The sequence below is a fragment of the Oppia nitens genome, unplaced genomic scaffold, assembly GCF_028296485.1.
Source record: "Oppia nitens isolate AA-2021 unplaced genomic scaffold, nextdenovo-longstitch-racon4-pilon3 scaffold2_pilon_pilon_pilon, whole genome shotgun sequence".
Classification (NCBI taxonomy): Eukaryota; Metazoa; Arthropoda; class Arachnida; order Sarcoptiformes; family Oppiidae; genus Oppia; species Oppia nitens.
In genome coordinates this window covers 7,219,371-7,240,000 of record NW_026533210.1, presented here as the reverse complement: position 1 = coordinate 7,240,000, position 20,630 = coordinate 7,219,371, and the positions used below count along the sequence as shown (strand labels likewise).

The 20,630-nt window shown below is 25.2% G+C and overlaps 1 protein-coding gene across 1 annotated transcript in view; it reads right to left on the bottom strand.

Moving 5' to 3' along the window:
* The window catches only part of LOC128955978 (cell adhesion molecule Dscam2-like), a 49,019-nt gene extending 29,770 nt beyond the window's left edge, over positions 1-19,249 (bottom strand). Inside the window, exons 1-3 of the mRNA XM_054301658.1 lie at positions 19,177-19,249; positions 13,487-13,766; positions 10,950-11,008 (exon numbers count right to left, since the gene is read on the bottom strand). Coding sequence (XP_054157633.1) covers positions 10,950-11,008; positions 13,487-13,766; positions 19,177-19,249 — 412 coding nt within the window. The remainder of the gene's footprint in view (positions 1-10,949; positions 11,009-13,486; positions 13,767-19,176) is intronic.
* Between the last annotated feature and the right edge of the window lie 1,381 nt (positions 19,250-20,630).

Below are 20,630 nucleotides of genomic sequence, written 5' to 3'. Positions count from 1 at the left end.
AAAAATACTTAAATAGGAAAACACAGAATAGTATTATATATTGTATTCACTAATGAAAGACAACTCGAGTTTTGTGTTTATAAAACCAGAGAAGAAACTCATAAAATAAGGTTTACTTTTCGTGTAAATACAGCAAAAATATTTAGTCATTTTTAGGCTCTATTTTTAAGTCAATACACTAGCGATTATGTGTGTGTATGTGTTGTATCATTTAAAAGACATTTGAGACGCACTCATCATCAGTACCACACATCACATCACTTCAGCTACAGTTCCCTTCAATTCTTGTATTACTTTTTTTTATCTCTTTCACAGGTTTTGCCTCTCTATTAAAAATTATGAGTTATATGTAATTCTCTTTTATATTATATATATAAATATATATAGAGAAACATAACTATTTTTCCTTCAATTTTTCTGATGAAAACTATCATTTAGTGAGTGAACGACACTATCGTCACGACGGTTGGCATCGCATAAATGCCATCGCCATGTGATCTCTATATTATTTCCCCCCTAAACCCCAACCAATAATCAAACACTCCCTTCCAATAAGTGACTGTCTCTAACACAGGTTGAGGTCAATGGATATAAATTCTGGCAATTCTGGTGATTGTTTGGCACTAATATTCAAAATGCAATACATTATAGCTGTTACTAACTTTTGTGAAGCAATATATATATATATATATATATATTGTATATACTGTATATCTATTCATAACCAAAACACCCAATGAATAACTGCAATGAATGATTGAAGCGATAAGACTTTTAGTATATATACGGTATATAAGTTATATACAAATATATATATATATGCTTTATATACAGTACACTGAATTTTTATATATATAGTATTATTATAGTAAGTATAAAGAAATGTGTTTTTGTAAAGTGTATTATAAACTATATGTCTGACCAGCGGTGGGGCTTAAGTTTGTTTTAAACAGTGAATACTAAATCTTAATTTTTAAAATTTATATCAATAAAATAAACTAAACATTAAAAATATAATTAGTTTTTTATAATTTATTTATAAAGTTATTTAAATAAAAAAATTAGTAATTTTATGCACTTTAAAATAAAAGTCTACCCAACTTTCTGGGTGGCCATCCCTTGCCATCTGAATAATAAACTACATAAGCAGTGAAAGTTCAGTACATTTTATTTAATATACTGTATGTGTGTATGTATTGTCCACCCATTTGTATGAAACTTAGTTCAAATAGCATTCAATTTAACTAAACATTTATTGATTTTACATAGTATTGAAAGCCAAAAATAAATGTGACTTTTGATAATTAATGCAAAATAACAAAAAATATATATTATATTTAGTATTGCAATTACTATATTACTATATATATATATATATATATAAGTAGAAAATTATTTGTAATTTATAAATCAATATTTAAATAATGTTTTCATTTAATTATACACTAATCCACAAAACGTGTGCATTTATGTTCAGTATTGTAAATAAATGTATTATAAAAATGCGTTTAAGAGAAAAGCATACAATAATATTACACTAATATTATTTGATATTACATTTATATAATATATATATTGAGACTTCCTCTCCATTTATTAATATAATATTTTGCCATTTGATAAATGGCTTTCATTTGAAGGGATATCAAGAATAGATTAGAGCCTCACCACCAGTTCCAGGGGAACGGTATTTATATTTAAGTAATGTCTCATATAACAAAAAAAAAGTTAAAGTTTTATCCAACATTTGTGAGTTTCACTTTTTTAAATCATCTTTTTCTGTCTAAAATGCCATCAAAATAAGAAAAAAAGTAATAAAAATATTATACCATTTAGTAAATTCATTGGACAACCAATGAATTGCCAATTGATTACATTATTATCAATATATATAGATTTTCATTGACAGATATAAAATTAAGTAAATTTTAATAAGTATTAAGTTTATATACTTTAATATAGTTACTATATAATGTTTTAATTCATTAACAAAAACATCATTAATACCATAACATATTATACAGTATTAAACCGATATATACTCTACTTTGTTGTATATTTATATTGAAAAGAAACTATGAAATTGTATAGCAATTACATTAAAGTTTGAGAAAATGCAGTATAAATTTTATCAATATTGTCTTTATATATAATATTATATAAAATGATACCAATTTTAAGGGCATTTAATGTTTTAAGTATTGATATTTTTCTTCCCCATCGCGTGACAGACAAAATTGAAGGATCGCTTCCAAAGTATTAAAAGATTAGTATAAAAAAAGTTTTTATTTCATAATATTATTGCCCAAAGACTCGACTCATTTTATTTTAAAAAAATATATTTATTGATATTTATAATACTTATATAATAAGAGAATCGATGAAAGAGTGAAAAATATAGATAACTATTAAATCATTTTAACCAAAGAAAAATGACATTTATTGTTAGCTTTCTCTAACAATTGTCACTTATATACTGTATATAAGCTATATATATATATATATATATATATATAACTTATAGTACGGTATATATATAGTATATGTAAATTAATGAATGATCAAAATGGTATATATCACTTATCTATCACTCATTTTAAGCTAAAATATAATATAAAACCATAATTTTTATTAAATGATAAAAAAAATATATAAAATAAATTTAATGTAAAGTTAGAGAGTAAAAAATTTTGAATTTTTTTTCACTCTAAATACACAATAATGTAAGTACAGTATAAAAATAATTATTATTATAACAACAAAATATTAGTGACAAAAATAAAATTACAATAAAATTTTTTGATGACCTATAAGTAATGTATAGTCAGTCATATGTAAGGGAATGTTTCCAAATAGGAATTTCTTGTTTAACAAAAAAAAACAAATATTCAAAATATTATAAGTTTAATGATTCAGAAAAAAGTAATATATATATATATATATATATAAATTTTATATATACTTTATATATGATGTGTTGAAAAACACTACAAAAATTATAGTGAAAAAAATAAAAACATTTTATTAAAATAAAAGTGTGTTTAACGAAAAAATGGATGATAACATTTGATATATATATTTACGACACTTTTGGTTTAATATTATATAAAATATCTAAAGAAATACTAGTGCTCTGTCCTCCCAATAGTCGTAAACTAAAATTTTTTTTGGTATAGTATTGTATCAAATAGCAAATTGTATGGTGACCATATGGACTGGTTATATACTGTATGTATATATATTTTTTGATAATATCTACTGTAGATATTTTGTTTAAACATAACTAAATTTAATTAAAACTATTTATAATTTTAACATTATTTATATTTACTTAGATTTTTGTTTCATAAAAAAATTTAAACTTTATTTATAGTTAAGTATAAAAGTTTATATTTATTATACATAAATTGTTAGTATTGTTGTAGTTGTTATCAATAGTATGAATGAAATGTGTAATGTCTAGTGTATGTGTCCCACGACTGTCACTACATTTTATTTCCAAAATTATAGTTTTGATAGTGATTTCAATCTTTTGTTGCCAGAAATCGCTACCAAAACTATTTACGACATCAACTGTTGGGTCGCTTATAACAAATCAAATCAAAATCTCTCTCTCTCTCTCTCTCTCTCTCTCTCTCTCTCTCTCTCTCTCTCTCTCTCTCTCTCTCTCTCTCTCTACAAGAATCCCATAGCGATAGAAACGATGAAAAAAGAAATGACAATTATATTTATTTTCTCAGTCTCTCTCTCTCTCTCTCTTTCTTTCTCTCTCTCTCTCTCTTTCCTTTAAAGTTTTAAGAAAATAAGATTTGATTTTTTTCCTTTTCTATCTATTATATGAATCATATAGTTATATATATATATATATATATATATATTATATTGTGTTTTTTGTGTCTAAAATGGGTATAAAAATTGTGGATTTTTTACAGTAGAGAATATAAGAAAGAGAGACAACAATAATGACTTCAAAAAATATAAAAACTTTAAGAAATTATTTGACATTTTTTATTGTTAAAAAAGTGACATTTTTGCTTTCAACAAAAATGGTTTATAATTTATAAGTTATATATATATATCTTAGAATATCATTTTTAAATTGTTATATTATTTATAATAACTATATTCATATCCATTATATATTATAATATCAAATAATGATTGGGAAAAGATTTTTTATTTATTTTATTTTTTTGAGAAAACAAGTAATTTTTATTTGTAATAATTTAATACTGGGAACGACAAAAATTTATTACAATTTAAATATCGTGAATACATCACAATATTATTGTTAAATAAATTTTTAAATGCAATATTTTTTCTTACAATAAATTTGATACATCGTAAAAAAGTGAGTAAAACACAAAAAAATGCAAATATTTACACAAAATATTGAAACGCAAAGATATATTTATTTAGAAAATTTGTATATTTTTGTTAGCCATTAGAAACGATTTGCTTTCCTAAATAAATATAAGTAAATATGATATATAATATTTGTATATATATACAGTATATAATACCGGTATATATTATATATATGTATATATATGCGTATACTAAAAATAACAATTGTATAAACAGTAAATATCGGTGCTATCGGTGGCCAATAAATACTGTCTAAAAATAAGTGACAAAACCATATCCTTATAATAAAAAACTATATATATATATATATATATACAGTATTTTATTTTTGTAATATCTTTTTTATAATAAATAAAAACTTCAATAACATATTATATATCGTAGTAAATATTATCAATCAAATATTTTATATCCATTTGTTTGTTTGACGTGAAGATATGAAAAATAAATTTTATTACCAAAAAAAAAGAAAAAAGAGTAACATTTAATAAATACTCATAAAATCAGAGAAAGTATGACAAACATTGATATATGTTTTGACAAACATTTGACAGACAATCACCCAAAATGAACGGACCATTGCATGCAATGTCTATCTATTATTTTGTTTCAAAAAATATATATTGCTTTCAATATTTTGGTTGTTTGAGTGAGTGAGTGAGTGAGTGAGTGAGTGAGTAAGTGAGTGAGTGAGTGAGTGTGCTTTGAGTCGGTAAGAGATTTAACTAAAACTCGTGTTATGTATGCTATCATTACTTGTAAGTGACAATGAATGGTAAAACTTTTTTGTTTGTTTGACATTCATTGCAATCTTTAGTTTATATAAGTTATGTTTCGGTCCAAATAGTATGGCATAGTATGGCAGCTGCACTACTCATATATTTTGTTAGCACTGACATACAGTTTACAGTGTATACCAGTGCTTGCTATGGATATCTCATCATAATTTTCATCTGCCCGTCTATATAACATAATAAACATATACAGTAATGTGTATAATACCATAAACTATCACTATTGCGATATCATACATAAATTTATATGAATACTGTTGTAATAATAATAGTAAATATTTCAGTTGTAAGCGAGTGAGGGCATACCCATAGTAGATGGGGTCTAATACTAAAAGTGCTACTTATGTACTACAATGTACTTAAGTAGATGGGATATACATGTGTGTCAAATACTTTATATATGTATATATATATATAGACACAAAAATGTATAAAAATATATATTTGGAGACAACACTAATCTTCGATATATTTTGATTCATCAAAGATTTAATGCAAGAAATCATATTAATAGTCTCATTATTTTGGACATACATACAGTATAATTTATATATAGTATATTTACAGTACAAAATTAATAACTAACTACCCCCCTAAAACATCCCTGATCTGACACAGTTATAAACATTTATATATATATCAATACATATTCAGATCTACATTGCAATCATATATTGTTTTTATGTGATATTTTTTTGTTCACTATTTCTTTTGGGGATTTTCTCTACTGAATTGATATCAAAACGGTTTATTGTCGTTAACCTTAACATCAAAATAAAAATATTATATCAAACAAAACACAAAAAATACATAAAAATACATAACGTTTGCAAATTGTTTGATCAGCACATCCTTACAATGTCTCACTTCACTACACAAAAGTTAAGAGTTGATGATAGCTGAAGTCAAACAACAAATACTATGCCTCTCATCCCTTATTGTCATTATTTTTTCAGACAATTCATATGTATTGAGATGAGAGACGACTTCATCACTAATGCAACTCAAGTACTGATTGTCAGTAAAGAAGTCCATCTCTGACTCTACGAAACGCCATTACATACAATCTTATATATATCACAGTAAGTAAAGAGAGAGAGAGAGAGAGAGAGAGAGAGAGAGAGAGAGAGAGAGAGAGACTAAAACACTATCATTAAATATATTTGACTTTTTTGTATACTGTATATGTTTTACTAAAATATATAACCTTACAACATATAATTTATATAATAAACATAATACTATATAGTATTACTATTATAATACTACTGTGTATTTTGATAATAATAATAATAATGATATTTTCTATCATCAAAATACTGTATATACTTCAGTCATTAGTTATATAAAAAATATTTTTTAAAGGTAATGGATTAATAAAAGTCAGAATATTTTCAGAAATATAAATATATATATATATATATACTGTATATTATGAAATATAATATTAATATATAAATAGTATATAAAAGAAAATTGGTTCTCTAGTATCGATTGGTCAAAGAGATGGCAATTGAGTGAAAATATGCCACAAATCTAGAGATAACTTCCGGAAGAATCGATCAAATAAATACTTTTAACACTGAAAATAGCGATTCCTATAGGAAATGGAATACACGGCTTCCGGTATCGCCTTTATATGCCATTAGAGAGAGAGAGAGAGAGAGAGAGAGAAAGCGAGAGAGAGAGTCAGTCATGGGTTGGTATCGGTCATCGGTATTACACATTATTGATCATAACAACAACAACAACACTGGGATTGCCAAGTAGTTGTAGTCTACTGTAAATTACAACATTCATATTTATAATGGACTGATAGTACAGCGATTTTGTGTGTACCGTTAGTGTACATACAATTATCCGATATATATAACAAACAAATTTTATATTTACAAAAATTGTTGTGTTATTAAAAATAAATTACTAATAAATGGTAATATATAGTTGAGACTTTGAATACTAATAATATTTACTTGAATTTTATTATTAATAAAATTGTTGTATTAATTTTTTTTATATATTTAATATTATATTATTGACATTATAACTGAATTATAATATAAAACAGTTGTATGTATTTATTTGGATAATAATTTAATAAACCGATGGTGTGGTCATTTTGGATGGTAGTGCCAGTAGGCAACTGTACTCTCTCTCTCTCTCTCTCTCTCTCTCTCTCTCTCTCTCTCTCTCTCTCTCTCTCTCTCTCTCTTTCTTTCTTTCTTTCTTTCTTTCTTTCTCTCTGTTTAAATGTTTGTCCACTCAGTCATTCGTGTGTCTCTGTATTATTCATTTCACTATCTCTTTGAGAGTGAAAAAACAACAATTCATTGCTATATTAAATGCAATGAAGGGCTGAATCGACAGTTTTTTTTGCTCTTCAACTGAAAGCAATGTATTAAACTCTTTGGTAGAGAATTGGATAAAAATTTAGGAAAATGTATAAAAGATTGATAGATAGATAAACAGATAGAAAGTAAAAGTATTATAACATAGATTATAAGTCTTGTATATGAATTTATATATATATATATATATACATCTATTTATCTATCTATAAGTCATACTTATGTTTACATAAGTTATTATAGAAGTGAACTAAAAGGCAAATGAATCAGAAAAAGTATAGATAAATAAACATTCAATTCATTTACAATTCGTTAATAATGAATAAACTTTGTGTGAATAAACTATTTTAAGCAACAAAAATAAGTAAAAACTATGATTATTATTATTACACAACGAATTTAACACTTAATTTTAATTTTATAAAAAAGTAAAATATTTACAATAATAAAAACCGTTTCGACACATAATTTTTAGACATAAATGTTTTAAGTAAATTAGTTTGCAGTTAAATATAAAGTTTATATTATAAACACATACATACATTCAATATTTTTATATTATGTATTACATTCACATTTTATTTCTATCAATTGATTCAATATATTTTGATGAATAGCTAAAAACTACATTAATGATAGGCTAGGAATAGCAATATTGTAGATAAATATATAGACAAACAATTTCTTTTTTATATAGTTTTTTTGGTGGTGCTATATATTGTGTGTGCATTATATGTATATGTATATATATATATACTGTATATATATTTTTTATTATATTTTATATTTATGTTTGAAAACATTTTCATTTCAATTCAATTTTTTTTGCTGTTATTATTATTATTTTTCTATTTTATGTATATAGAAATTTATGTACACTAGAAATATTGAATATAACAAAAAAAAGTGCATAAAATAAGAACTTTGTTAAGAATTTTTTTTTAGTTATTCATTCAAATACAATATGCAGTTAGTATTATATAATATAAAGATATATTGTATTTATAATACAATATTTATATATATATTGAAACATTGCACTCATTTTGTTGTTGATAATTCTCTCAATCAATGGGAGGGCAATGAAACAAACAAAAAATAAATGATAAGAAAATTTTGTTTCAAACTAAACAAAATTTTTTAGATAATTTTTTTAAAAATAATATAAAATTATGTATATAACAAAAAATTTAGTTACATTTTATTTATATTTTTGTTGGTTACCGTACTGTAAGTTTAATATATGAGAGATAAACCTTAAGAAAAAATATGTTTTCTTTTAGCCAATCTGTCATTATTGATATGCTGTGTCTATATTTTACTATATATTTTATTCAATAAATATAATATATATCATTTGTAACTAACTATCAATATATATATATACCGTATATTTAATCAATAAACAGACAATTGTATAGTTGATACACCTAATGAAGGGTACTGTAGTTGGGTCGGGTGTACGTAAACAAAACTAAAGGCCTGAGCGCTGTATAAATGGCAAAATAAATATATAATTTTATGTCTGATTGTATTCACAATCACTCCACACAATAGATGATTGGCATCACTGGGCTCTCCTCTGTGTTGTGATTATGTTAAAGCAAATCATTTCAAAAACAAAAAACAAAACAAATGATTACAATAATTTTTCGGAAATATGTATGACTTTTACTATAATGCCATTTTGTATAATACAAAATATTACTGTTTATAAATATTTTTTTGTAATATAAACTTTTATTATTAAACATAAATTTAGCCTAAATAATTAACTGATTATAATTTAAAATAAATTAAAAATTTCATTTAATTATTCCAACAATTATGCATTATATACATGTAAATTACACTACTATTAATAGTATACAAAATTGAATGCAATACATCTAAGATTCATAGTATTGGAAAGTTTAAATGATAATATTAATATATTAAACGGCTATTACTGTATTATGAAATGGCATTATATAAACAGTCCAATGACTTGTTTTAGACCCAAAAATATATATACCATTTGTGTTGTCTATGTTTTTTTTCGTTATATATTTATGTCTAACAATATATATATACAAATGGATTGTAAATAATAATAATAAAAAGGCGACCAAATGATGATAGCATATAATAGTTATAGTAATGGCAATTGCACTGCAATTTCCATACACCCAGTGCTGACATATCCGAAATATTTTTTTTAGTGAATATCATTGTATATACAAATAAAAAAGAGTAGATGAGAGTGGAGAGAGAGAGAAAAAAAATATATATGATTTGTCTGATATTAGGGATGAGCTCTGTTTAGGGGCACTGAGATCCGAATCCCATTTGGTAAATGGCATTTTAGTGGCCCATCAATGGGACATCAATTGTTGCAAATAGCCCGTGACTTATTAGTATCTGTGTGCCCCCAATCATCATATAATCACTGCATTTTCTCTCATTTAGTTTAGTGTTTTATTAATGTAAGTAAAGTCTTATCGTTAGTACTCAATCAAAGTAATTGTTTAGCTGACTCTCTCTCTCTCTCCAAAAATACAACTGGCCTATCCATTAGCATGAGTTCCCCCCTATCCACTCAACGTTAATCCTTATTAAAAAATATTTCCTATATTACTGAATCAGTAATACTGATATAAACCAGACTGTTTGCCAATTGTTTGCATTAAATTCACAAAATAAATGTTTATTTTAAACCTTATGTCATTGGGTCGGCATTATTATTATGTATGTACAGTATGTTTGATAACTCATTTATTTTTTTCAAATACCAAAACTAAACATTTAACAATTAATTATTAAAACTAATTTATTAAATAGACAAAATATAACACAAAATAATGTTTGGTCATAAAATTTTTATAATACACAAATACATATTATACTCAGAAAATGAAAATAAAATATAAAAAATTAATAAATCCTTTCAATTAGTCGGACATTAATAGCATAACTGGTAATCTTGTAATTGCTAATGGATTTAATTAATATAAATGTTTGCCAACTATAATGTGATTTCAGTGTACAATACACCAGAATACTATGAGTAGACAAACAATGGTTGATATACAGTATAATAATAGATATATACTGTATATATAAGGATCTATACCATCAATACTAATGCGGCACGACTTAAGCCAAACTTGATTACCAACCGATTCAATGCAATGGCTAAACATTTTGACACAAAAACTTAGCAAATAGTTAGTCACTCATATTGTTATGTATCCAAAAAGTACTGTATTTCATATACAGTACTATTTTACTGATTAACTCCTAATATTCAGTACCATATATAAAGCATTAGTAATAATTGACATTAAATCATAGATTGCACACATATTAAGTCATATTAGATATAAATCATATTATAGACGCGCCGGTATTTATAATAATAAAAAAACATATGTAATAATGGAAAGTCATAATAGCTTACCTCCCCTCAAGTGAACACTCCTCGATGCTATTGTGCCGATGGAATTGGATGCGATGCACCTGACCGTACAGTGATTAACAATTAGTTTTATTGTATCAAACAATTTGATTTATAAAGCATATGTGGTTTTTTATATATTATAGAAACAGTATAATATATTCATTTAATATATATAGATATTATTACAATATATTTTAAATGAATATATCACTAATACTATCGCATTAATGGCCAAGAATTTTAATCAATGTATTAAAACTGACAAAATTATGATTGAAATGAATGTATGTATGAGAATGACTATCGACTATATCATAATATATGACACTCTTGTCTTATACCATAGTTGTACTAATACTTAAAAAATAGTAGTGGAAGTACTTAAAAAAGTGCATTCATGCAAATCATATCGGATTTGAGAGACAGTATACACCAGCAATAAGACAGTGAATTTTTGTTCAGACAATATCATACTATTCATACAATTCATTCACTATTGTTATGTTTATCAGGAATATTCCTGTTCTTCTCTCTTTCTCTTAAATCTCTTTTACAACCTCTCTCTCTCTCTCTTTCTCTCTTTCTTTCTCTCTCTTTCTCTCAACTCTATCTCCCTGTGCTGTTGTCATCATATGTTATAGAGGAATGTTGTTGGCCTCAAAAGAGAGGTACTATAATCAAGAATAATGAAGTGAAAGACACCAACAGTTAATCTTTTATTGTTTAATTACCAGCAATTGCTTTCACAAAAATGATAATCATTGTCACTGTGTTTTTTGGTTAATTTGCTTAAATCTCTATTGCATTGCACTTTATTTTGCATTGCTATGTGTATTGTAATGTGTATGTGTATGTATGTGAACAATAAAAATCCTAAAAATATTATTAGAAACCTTAACAATAAGTCTCTCAATGTTTCAATTGTGCTTAAATAAATCCCTAATAATGTTAAAATAGTGTTAATTTGTTTAATGTTAAATAATTTTATCTAAATTTGTAAACTTCTTTATTGTACTATATATTTCTACAGCATATACTGTAAATATTATTACTGTAATTTAATAAATTAAAAACATTATTTTCATATACTTTTATAACATATATTATATTTATACAGTACATTGCTAAATAAACTATTTACTACAGTATTAGCTTATATAAAATAAATTATTACATGAGTGTCACGAAAATTAAATAATATCATATTATACTGTATACATACTGTACAAATACATATAATATTTATTTTTTCTAAGCTTATATTTAAGTTGCTGATTTCATAAATTGCAATTGTATATTAAACAACATGTAATGTGATATAATATCTAATTTGCAAATGAGTTTGTACTGTATTTTTAGTGTTAATAATACCAGTTGTATGTCATCTACGAGAGAGAGAGAGAGAGAGAGAGAGAGAGAGAGAGAGAGAGAGAAAGAGAAAAAGAGAGAAAGAAAGAGAGAAAGAGAGAGAGAGAGAGAGAAAGAAAGAAAGAAAGAGAGAGAGAGAGAGAGAGAGAGAGAGAAAGAGAGAAAGAGAGAGAGAGAGAGAGAAAAAAAAAAGAAAGAGAGAGAGAGAGAGAGAGAGAGAGATAAAGATCCGACTAAAAATATAATGTTATATCACATCACATGTCACTGTACTCTATATGAGTATATAATATATGATATTTTTCTTCAATGCAAACATTACTTGAGATTCTTCTTTTTTTTGTAAACACGCGACACAACAAACTATTGTGTGATTTGTAATCATATCTCTTAGATATGATATAGCATTATATGTCTAAATATAATGTAACAAAAATTATATGAGAAATAAAAAACACATACAGTTTTTTATATTTATAACAAACAATAGACTAATATCTTATATTGTATGAGAAGGTATATTAAATTTACTGCTATTATTTCTAATGTAAATTTTGCTAAGTTTAAGCATAATAAACGTTTTGCATATTATTATTATTAGATGCTATAAAAAAGTAACCAAAAATATAATCAGTGTAAACTATATATATATATATATATATATATATATATATATATATATATTAAATATATTATTCACACACAAAATAACTAATTAGTTTTACGGATCAAATATTATGAATAATTCAAATACACAAAATTTTAACATCAGATTTACATGCATTTAATACATGTCGGCATAAATTGTAGGCTTAACTATAGCTATATATTATTGTATATAAATTTATATAATAAAGACATGAAAGAGACAGGAGTGCAAATGTTATCGGATTTGTATCCATGTATTTATATAGATTTATACTTAGACACACACACACACACACACACACACACACACACACACACACACACACACACACACACACACACACACACACACACACACACACACACACACACACACACACACACACACACAGATACACACATACACACAATACACATGTGAGTGAATCTAGTTTATCATCTCAACAATCATCGGGTTGTATGAGTAGTGGTAGTTATAGTAGTAGTATAGCTAATAATAACATAAGCCATATAATAGAGACCTGTATCGCGTCGAGTGTATGTCTGGTCGATAATCCTCTGGTCTAAAGGGAGGAAAGACAAGACTGCCGTCCACTCTAACCATTCTGAGTCCTGCGACATCAGTAATGGTTTGGCCGTTATCTACTGATTCCCATTTGATTACAGGCGACGGTACGCCACGTGCAGCGCACGGGATGACCACACCCGTCGAGTTGGCAAAGGATACGGCATTTGGCGGTTCAAATGTAAACTCCGGTCCACTTCTTGTGTTTTCGGCCGCCAATACATCACAGTTTTGACCTAAAAAATAATTAGATAAATAAATACAGATATCCGTTAAAAGACATTTGATAACATTAAACAAATTATTTGTCATATTGTTTGATAGCATTAGTTTTGAATAGACTATTAATATGATATTCAACAACAAAAACAACAATATAAAACATGAGATAATTTAATATATATTTGTTGTAAAGCAATGCTGTGATAAAAGCATATAAATTACAGCATAAATAAAGGCCACGAAAATTGTTTTACTATTTTAACTGAATTTTTAGTTTCAAATAAAATAAAAAGTCTTTTCTTTTCAGTTTTATTTCCCATTCTCTCTCTCTCTCTCTCTCTCTCTCTCTCTCTCTCTCTCTCTCTTTCGTATGTAGTATGTATTTGTTTTGTGTGTTTTTATTTTTGCTGAATATATGTAATATATATGTATAATGTATTTATACAGTACTTTTACTGTATATTTATTCATTTACTAAAATCGCATTTTCTCTCATCAATGAGACAATGAGATGATGGGCTGTATTGTTGTGCAAAAAAGATTGGGAACAGTAGGCAAACATTATGTATTGTATATGAGCCCAGACAGTAAAGGGACTGACAATAACTTTTTTGATGGAAATGCTTGTGGAGAACAATCGGTGAAAAACATACATACATTATATATAATAGGAAGGAAAGGCTATGTTAAGGAATTACATGTATGCGCTGTATATTATAATGTATAGTATATGTTGTATGATGTGATGACTGTATATATAAATCATATATAAATAGAGTATTACTAATGGTTGCGACAAACAATTCATTAAATTCATCCAAAAAATAAATAAAATAAGTATATGAGCTCCAAATGGATACCAAACTGAACAGTTAGAAAACAACTACAATAAGGACTAAAACAACAACAAAAACAACAAACTTTACTGCACATTCATTTGAGTGGTTATACATTTCAAGAAAAAATATAAAGAGAGAGAGAGAGAGAGAGAGAGAGAGAGAGAGAGAGAGAGAGAGAGAGAGATCTGTTATACTAATGGTAGGCATCCATTGCCCTAAAAGAATTGATAACATTGAAGAATAAGTGACTGAAAGAGGAAAGACAAGCGACTAAATAAAGAAGTGATCGACCCATCAGTACAGTAGTTTCTAGTGTGGATATGTGTGCACTCGTAGGCTATATATATTGAGAGCATAGTTAGTGCTTTATATGGATATGTTTAGAAGGGCATTAGCACAATGATGGAGAGCCACCACCACATCAACAACCGACTCGTCCATCCCATTGACTATCACTATCATAGTATATATATATAATACCCATTATAGTGGATCTCCTTTTTCTGTCACTCAATAGCAAAGAGAGAGAGAGAGAGAAAGAAAGAAAGAGAGAGAGAGAGAGAGAGAGACCCAACCATTTCCAGAGATTAGTTAAACCTTTTAACTTTCGTATAGACTGTAAGCTAAGCTTTTTAAGTAAAATGTTTAGACAATGGCATACAATGAACTGTAATGTTGAAAATGTTTTTAATGGCCATCTAATTGTTAAACACCAGTGAGAACTAAATAATCCATTTCATGCATCAATTAATGGGTAATATTGATAGCTATTTATATCAATAATATAATGCAATTTCATATGTGACTGATGGTAGACAATAAATCAGTAAATAGTATTGAAAAATATATTTACGATAATAAAATTATTTATATAGAAAATTATATTAATAAGATAAACATATACATTATTTACAATGTTTTTTTAATACATATAATTAATAGAAAGTTATTTATTGTATGTTTACAATTAATGGCACTGTTGTCTGGAAAAGTGCATTAATTTGAGTGACATTCCTATCATAGATTGTATGCATAGCTGTGGATAAAATGAATTAATTGTTAGGAAATGTCAGTCTCTCTAAAACTTTAACATCAAATACATTATATTAAAGAGAGAGAAGAAGAAGAAGATAGAGAGTGGCTTTTCTGATGATATGGTAGTCAACATCAAAAGTCAAATGCAAGCAAAGCACAGGGATCTATGAGAGAGAGAGAGAGAGAGAGAGAGAGAGAGAGAGAGAGAGAGAGAGAGAGAGAGAGAGAGAGAGAGAGAGAGAGAGAGCAAATAGCTATCTAAACTAGTGTATACACAATACAATGCATCATCTTTTTGGTGATGAGAGCTCAGGGAGGGCTCGCATGAGTGAGCAAATGACCGAAATAAGCATATATTGCTCTACTATGCGATGAGCGACCCATCCTTTAGGTTTGTTCGCTGGACCGTTGCCTACGACCAGTCATACCATACACTACTCATTGAGTGAGTGAGTGTTTGGCCGTACAGATGATGATGTGTTGAATAGTTTAGGCCATAAAACGCTAATGTTTTCAAAACACTGTATTTTCTCACTTATTATTATTATTATTATTATTATTATTATTATTATTACTTAAACTACAAGACTATATGACTATTAGTATGAAAATTTTGAAACAAAAATTTATACAATTTTAAAAAATATTATTTTTAATTTTTTTCTCTCTCTTTTCTCTTTGTTGTTTAATTTATTCAACAATAAAATCCTATTTATATAATTTATTTTATTAGATACTATAGTTTTCATTTTTTAATAGACAAATGTTTTATGCATATTATTTTGGTAGTTAAACAAATAGAAAAATTATCATATTTATATAAAAATTTTATATTATTATTTAATATATTATTTAATTTTAATATCATTTATTATAATAGTTTGTTTACATTTTAAAAATACCATATTATGTAATTCCCATAAACGAGAAAAATATAGTTTTGTTTAATTAAATTAATTGCTATAAACATACATAAACTCTCTAATTATTTGTTCAAAAAATTTATACATAATTTTTACTTAATATTTATAACCATTTTGTGTTTATATAAATTTCTAACTCATTTGCTATTTATCTGTCAACTATATGTTTAACATTTAAATTCAATGTTACATATATAATGATTGATATTTGAAATAAACAAACTAATTGTATATTATATTTATGTGATGAGCGTTTAGCCGCAAATGGGAGGATAGGATGGGATGAATATATATATATATATATATATATATATATATATATATATAGAGAGAGAGAGAGAGAGAGAGAGAGAGAGAGAGAGACTGTAGTCATTTGAATGTTAAAACTAATGGCAACAATAATAGTCATAATTAGGCAAATATTGTATGTTTTGTTAGACTTTCAACATTTAAAAAAATGCAAAAATAAACTTATGTCACGATATATGAGACACACATTTTTGTTGCCTCTTTTTTAAATTCAATATAAATTTATTTTATCCATTAGTTCAGTTTAAGCTATTTATACAAATATATACTGTTCTGTACTTTTATATATATAATTGTAATGTCAGTATATACAGTATAAGCATAACATATGAGACCAAACCAAACATGGCTTGTATTGTAAATTGTGAGTGTTTTGTGTGTATGTTATGTATTATGTAATCGTGAAATAGTAAAAACAATGAAAAGCTCCGAAAAACAAGTGATTAATTACAGCCTTAAGAAATGGCAAATGCAAACCATTAGATCTCTCTCTCTCTCTCTCTCTCTCTCTCTCTCTCTCTCTCTCTCTCTCTCTCTCTCTCTCTCTCTCTCTCTTTCTTTTTTTCCTCTCTCTTATATTGAGTGATATAAAACTGTTGTAATTTATTAGTATATTTTCTCTTGCAGTTTATATAAAATTATATATCTTTTTATTCAATAATTTATTGAGATATATTATAACTTATAAGACACACGTGTTCAAACAGTTAGGTCATAAATATCATTGCAATATTTAAATATACATTTTTAGAAAAAAACTGTAATAATTTTCAAATGTCTGACTTTAAATCCGATTATATTATTTGGGCTAAAAATTTTTAGGGATTTTCTTATCAAATAAATTGTTTGTCATTAATCTAGTTATCGACGACTAACTCTCATATTAGACATAAGTCTTTTTTCTGCATTTTTTTGCTGTATTAATGACTAAACAGCTGTTATAGTAAAATGATTTTTAATGATAATGGCGTCAGATTTTTTCAAATTAAATATCCTAACCTATGTATATTAGACATATAATTATATATATATATATATATATATATATATATATATATATATATACATGAAAGTAGTAATACTTTATATATAATATTGATTTTTTCTATTGATTTTAATAAAGTAGTCTACTTTTAATTTATGTTTATATAATAGAATAAATAATAATAAAAATAAATTTTTATATATGTATAGCTTTAATATACATAAATAATTAACTGTATTTATGCAAAATCAATATTCAACGTATATCTAATATATTAAATGTAAAATATTAAATAAACAAAATAAAAATAAATTTTGCAAAGAAAAATCAATTATTGTAATTATAACAGTTATATAAATTTAATATAACATTATTATTATTAATGATTATATTTATACAATTGTTATTAGTTTACGATATTATAATTATTTTATTTAGATTGTTTATGCAATATTAGATTGTAAAAACTAATACAAAAAGCATTATTCAAATATACAGTATATAATTTAAATAAAAATAAGATAATATTTAAAACAATTAACTAGGTAGTTTAAATAATACATTAATATTTACAATTTTTGATTTAGCAGATCTGTACACAATTGATAAAAGAATTAATATTAAATAACATTTTTTTTAAATGTAACAAAAATAGTTATAATTCATAAAAAAAATTATTTTAAGTTTCGTCTGACTTATATTTATCCATAGTATAAGAGAGGAAATATTTATACACATAATACAAGTATTTTTTGAAAATCAATTTCACAATTGAATGAATAAATCTCACGAATAAGTTTAGAAAATACATTATTTCTTAAGGATTCAAATCAAATACTAAGAAAAGAGTAAGAATTATATATATATATTATTTTCTGAAACGATTCAGATATTTATTGAATGTCTGAGAGATTTAAATTTCAAGTTTTAATCTGAAAAATAGAGAGAGAGAGAGAGAGAGAGAGAGAGAGAGAGAGAGAGAGAGAGAGAGAGAGAGAGAGAGAAGATTGCAACTATTAATACCAATATATTATTATACATACGTTTTTTTATAACTGTCACGAAAATTAGTTTCAATAGTGAAGTCGGAAATTCAATAAAATAGAAAATTAAACGAAAAAAAACTAAAGTATTTTTTTTACTACAAATGATTGAGTCATTAAATACAACTGAGAAACACAAGTAACTAAAGTAATAAAAATTATAATAATGATAATAATAGAAAATTTTAAGTTATACAGTATAACAAAGAAATTTATGCTTAAATATTATTACATCAATTGCTTAAAATAAAACAACTATAAGTTATTAGAAAAATTTGTAAAATACTTACCAAAATGTATGGCTATTATAATTGAGATAATAATCATTTGAGTCAAATATTCACAATTCATGTCATTATTCATTTCATATATATCTATATAAAATTGCCGTAACTTTCATTTGATTTTTAGTATTATTATTATTATTGTAACTATTTTTGCAAATTTACTATAATATAATGTAAATACATATAAATTATTTATAAAAAACAAAATACTTGTTTTTGAAAATTTGTATTATTAATAAAATTACACAATCACTTTTATAAACATTAATCTTTTAACTTATAAAAACCAATTATTTTTAAAGAATTAGTTTGCAATTAATATATATTTTAAAAATATTTTTATACTAGATAAACATAAATTAAATCCAATAGCTTTATTATATTAATATATTCTATGTATTATTATTGATATTATTATTTAGTATTATATTTAAAATATTTAAATTCAAATTAAATAATTTGTTTATCATAACTTTGATATATTTATTAATAATAACTAAATGACAAATAATATCAATCACTATTAGATATAATTAGATATAGTTCACTAAAAAAATTATTAAAATTATTATCAATCACTTTATTAATATATTAATTTTATGATTTGTTTACTTTACAACTGAAATTGTAGTCAATTAAAGCCTAACACACAAACATTAATAAATATTTATATATAAAATTGTCGACAAAAATTAATATCTGAAATAAAAAATCTTTAATTCAGTGATGAGTCTTGAATGTCAAAGACGACACACATTTAGTCAGTCACACAAACATATTATTTAGAGAGAGAAAGAGTATCCCATGTATTACACTCCTGAAGGATGCAAACAACACATGAAGTTTGTGTCAAACAGTCGACCGCACCAACACATGAAGTCCCAGTACTGACAACTCATGTGTGTCTGTCTCTTGACATCGTTTGATAGGAACTGTTGGATAAGGAATGGGCGATCAGTAACAACTGCGCAATGCAACTCTCTTTCAGCTCTCTCTCTCTCTCTCTCTCTCTCTCTCTCTCTCTCTTCATCTAAAAAAGTCTCTACACTTTGCTTTGAAATGTATTGTACAGTTTTTTTGTATGATATTTGTATTTTGTATATAAAAATGTATTTCAATGTATCAAAAGCCAACTAATGATCAACCGATTCAAGTTGTCATACAATAGGTCATACTATAGACCATACACACACACACACATAAAGTATATATACTATTATATAAGTTATAAAATGGTCCGTATATTTCACTTTTGTTCAAAATATATATATATATATACTAAGTGTGTGTGCTATTTCATATACGCCATCCCACACAATACAGACCATTAAAACATAAATTATTATTATTATTTGTTTATATTTATTATATTTTACTATTAAAAATGTTATTTAAAATTTATTGTTTATTAAGTCCAGACTGTTTTTTAAAGTTATTTTAAGGGCAAACTATAATAT